A 3,867-nucleotide genomic window follows, 5' to 3' on the forward strand; every position below is an offset into this window, starting at 1 on the left:
GATAAGTTAAAAAAAAAAAAAAAAAAAAAAAAAAGGAAGCTAGTATGGTCGCAGCAGCCTGAGTGAGAGGGACAGTGAGAAGAGGTGAGGTAAGGGAGGTAATGGGGAGATAGACAGATCATGTAGGTTTCGAAGGCCATGGGTGAGGGATTTAAATTTAAGCTGGTGCTTTAGGAATGAAGAGGGGTGAATGGTGAGCCAGGCAGAGGGAACAGCAAGTGCAAAGGCCTTGAGGTGGGACTGAGCATAGTATGTCCAAGAGAATAGCAAGGAGGTCAGTGTAGCTGGAGGTGAGTGAGTTGAAGCTTGGGCCACAGAGCCGTGAATACCCTGACCAGGTGGCCCTCTTGCATCTCCACCCAGGTGGATGACGTCCTTCAGTACCTGCCCTTCCAAGCAGCAGATGGGCAGGTGCAGGTGTTCCGCCAGGGCAGGGACGCCGTCGTGCGCACAGACTTTGGTCTGACTGTCACCTACAACTGGGATGCACGAGTGACTGCCAAGGTGCCCAGTAGCTATGCTGAGGCCCTGTGTGGACTCTGTGGGAACTTCAATGGGGACCCAGCTGATGACCTGGCTCTGCGGGGTGGGGGTCAAGCTGCCAATGCACTGGCTTTTGGGAACAGCTGGCAAGAAGAGACGAGGTCTGGCTGTGGAGCAACTGAACCTGGTGATTGTCCCAAGCTGGACTCCCTGGTGGCCCAGCAGCTGCAGAGCAAGAATGAGTGTGGAATCCTTGCAGACCCCCAGGGGCCCTTCCGAGAGTGCCACAGCAAGCTGGACCCTCAGGGTGCCGTGCGTGACTGTGTGTATGACCGCTGCCTGCTGCCAGGCCAGTCTGGGCCACTATGTGACGCATTGGCCACCTATGCTGCTGCATGCCAGGCTGCTGGAGCCACAGTGCACCCCTGGAGGAGTGAAAAACTTTGCCGTGAGTACTGGAAGTGGCAACTGGGGGACTCAGCCTTATATATATAGTCATTAATGTATAAATATCATTAATTCTTTTAATCCTTATAATAGCCCAATGAGGTGGGGATTGTGGTTATACCCATTTAACAGATGAAGAAATTGAGGTTCAGAAAGGTTCAGTTACACACCTGGGATCATGATAGCTAGAAAGTCACAGATGGTGGTCATGCAATTGGTATTAGTTTTTTTTTTTTTAGACGGAGTCTCGCTGTGTCACCAGGCTGGAGTGCAGTGGCGTGATCTCGGCTCACTGCAACCTCTGACTCCCTGGTTTAAGCTATTCTCCTGCCTCAGCCTCCAGAGTAGCTGGGATTACAGGCACGCGCCACCACACCCAGCTAATTTTTGTATATTTAGTAGGGATGGGGTTTCACCATGTTGGCCAGGATGGTCTCGATCTCCTGACCTCGTGATCCGCCCACCTCGGCCTCCCAAAGTGCTGGGATTACAGGTGTGAGCCACTGTGCCCGGTGGCAGTTGGTATTTGTAAAATGACTGAGTACACCTGGTGGCCCGGGGTCTGATTCCCACATAACAGCTGTCATTGAGATATGAGCAACAGTATTGTCATTAGGAGTCTCATCCCCCGTCTGGTTCTTTTTGGTCCCCATTTATCCTACCTCACTTATTTACATCTGCCTGACCCCTTGGACAGTCAGTCTGAGAGCCTTGTTTCACAGGTGGGTGCATGAATGATTTTCCAGTGCCTTTGCTTGCCTATGAAAGAAGTTTGAAAAACCATGTATCCTCTCACCTGATTTTTTTTTTTTTTTTTTTTAAGATGGGGTCTTGCTCTGTTGCCTAGGCTGGAGTGCAGTGGTGCAATCATAGCTTACTGCAGCCTGGAACTCCTGGGCTCAAGTGATTCTCCTGCCTCAGCCTCCTGAGTAGCTGAAATGGCAGGCATGTACCACCCCAGCTAATTTTTAAAATTTTTTTATAGAGGCAAGGTTTTGATTTTTTGCCCAGGCTGATCTCGAGCTCTTGGGCTCAAGCAATCCTCCTGCCTCGACCTCTCAAAATACTGGGATTACAGGTGTGAGCCATCGTACCAGTTTCCTCTCACCTGATTTTTAATTTCTAAAATTCATTATTGAAATATAATACAAATATTTAAAAATACATACATATCATAAGCTAACAGTTTTCACCAAGATAACAAAGCTGTTTGAACAGTCCCAAATTCAAGAAAAAAAACATCCAGGTTCCCAACCCCAAGAGGTAACCACTATTCTGACTTCTAAAGTTTTCGAATTTTGGAATTAATGGAAGCATACATGTCTAGTTTTTCACCTGAAATAATTATAAAATGTATAATTTCCAACAAATGGTAACTTTTGACTTTTAAGAACTTTTTTTTTTGAGATGGAGCCTCACTCTGTCATTCAGGCTGGAGTGCAGTGGTGCGAACTCAGCTCACTGCAACCTCCTCCTCCTGGGTTCAAGCAATTCTCCTGCCTCAGCCTCTCAAGCAGCTGGGACTACAGATGCCTGCCACCACGCTTGGCTAATTTTTTTGTATTTTTAGTAGAGACGGGGTTTCACCATGTTGGCCAGGCTGGTTTTGAACTCCTGACCTCAAATGATCCGCCCAACTCGGTCTCCCAAAGTGCTAGAATTACAGGCGTGAGCCACTGCGCCCAGCCTTAAGAACATTTTTATTAGGGAAAAATTTAAACATACCCAAAGTAAACTAGGATAGTGAGCCCGAATATATCCATCATTTAGTTTCCACAATTATCAACATAATACTGATATTTCAAAATGAAACTATTACTTGACTTATCCTCCTCTTTTAAATGTATTCACCAGATACATAGTCCTCATACATTACATAGTCCTCATAGTTATACATTACAGGCATGAGTCACCACGCCTGGCCAAGTATTTATCCTTTCTCATGATTCTGGGGGCTGCTGAGCCGTTCTCCCAGCCTGGGCCAGCTTGGTTGATCTCTGCAGGCTGTTAGAGGCTCAGCCGAGGCTGGGTAATCGAGGGTGATTTTACACATTGGCAGTTGTCAAGCTGGTTGGTTTGGAGGACCCTCAGCTGGGACTTCTTGTCTCTGCTCTACTTGGTCTCATCTTCCAGCAGGTGAGCCCAGGCTTCTTCCCAAGGTGCCCTCAAGATTCCTAAAGCAACAAGAGCACACAAGCCCCAGTGTGCAAGCACTTTCCAAGGCTCTACTTGGTATCATGGTTGCCAATGTCCCATTGGCCAAAGCAAGCACCATGGTCATGCCCAGAGTCAAGACGTGACCCTTGGAAGCCTGTGTCACGATCCCCATCACACTTCTCTGCCACAAGCATACACATATATGACTAAGATTTCAGAATGTTTATAATCCTAGCTACTCAGGATGCTGAGGTGGGAGGATGCCTAGAGGCCTGGAGTTAGAGACCAGCCTGGGCAGCATAGCAAGAGCCTGTTTCTGAAAAACAGTGCAAGCTGGGTGCTGTGGCTCACACCTGTAATCCCAGCACTCTGGGAGGCTGAGGTGGCTGGATCATCTGAGGCCAGGAGTTTGAGACCAGGCTGGCCAACATGGTGAAACCCCATCTCTACTAAAAATACTAAAAATTAGCAGGGTGTGGTGGTGGTTGCCTGTAATCCTAGCTACTCGGGAGGCTCAGGCAGAAGAATCGCTTGAACCAGGGAGGCAGAGGTTGTAGAGAGCCGAGATCACGCCACTGCACTCCAGCCTGGGCAACAGAGCAAGACTCTGTCTCAAAAAATTAAATTAAATTAATAAAATAGGAGTGCTAAGACCAGGCGTGGTGGCTCATGCCTGTAATCCCAACACTTTGGGAGGCCGAGGCGGGCGGATCACTTGGGGTGAGGAGTTCAAGACCAGCCTGGCCAATATGGAAAAACCCTGTCTCTACAAAAAATATA

The 3,867-nt window shown here is 48.1% G+C and overlaps 1 protein-coding gene across 1 annotated transcript in view; it reads left to right on the forward strand.

Moving 5' to 3' along the window:
- Positions 1-3,867, forward strand: part of FCGBP (Fc fragment of IgG binding protein) — a 66,453-nt gene that overhangs the window by 25,393 nt on the left and 37,193 nt on the right. Inside the window, exon 5 of the mRNA XM_011984290.1 lies at positions 339-931. Within this exon, the coding sequence (XP_011839680.1) occupies positions 339-931 (593 nt within the window). The remainder of the gene's footprint in view (positions 1-338; positions 932-3,867) is intronic.

The sequence above is a fragment of the Mandrillus leucophaeus genome, unplaced genomic scaffold (assembly GCF_000951045.1).
Source record: "Mandrillus leucophaeus isolate KB7577 unplaced genomic scaffold, Mleu.le_1.0 Scaffold106, whole genome shotgun sequence".
Classification (NCBI taxonomy): domain Eukaryota; kingdom Metazoa; phylum Chordata; class Mammalia; order Primates; family Cercopithecidae; genus Mandrillus; species Mandrillus leucophaeus.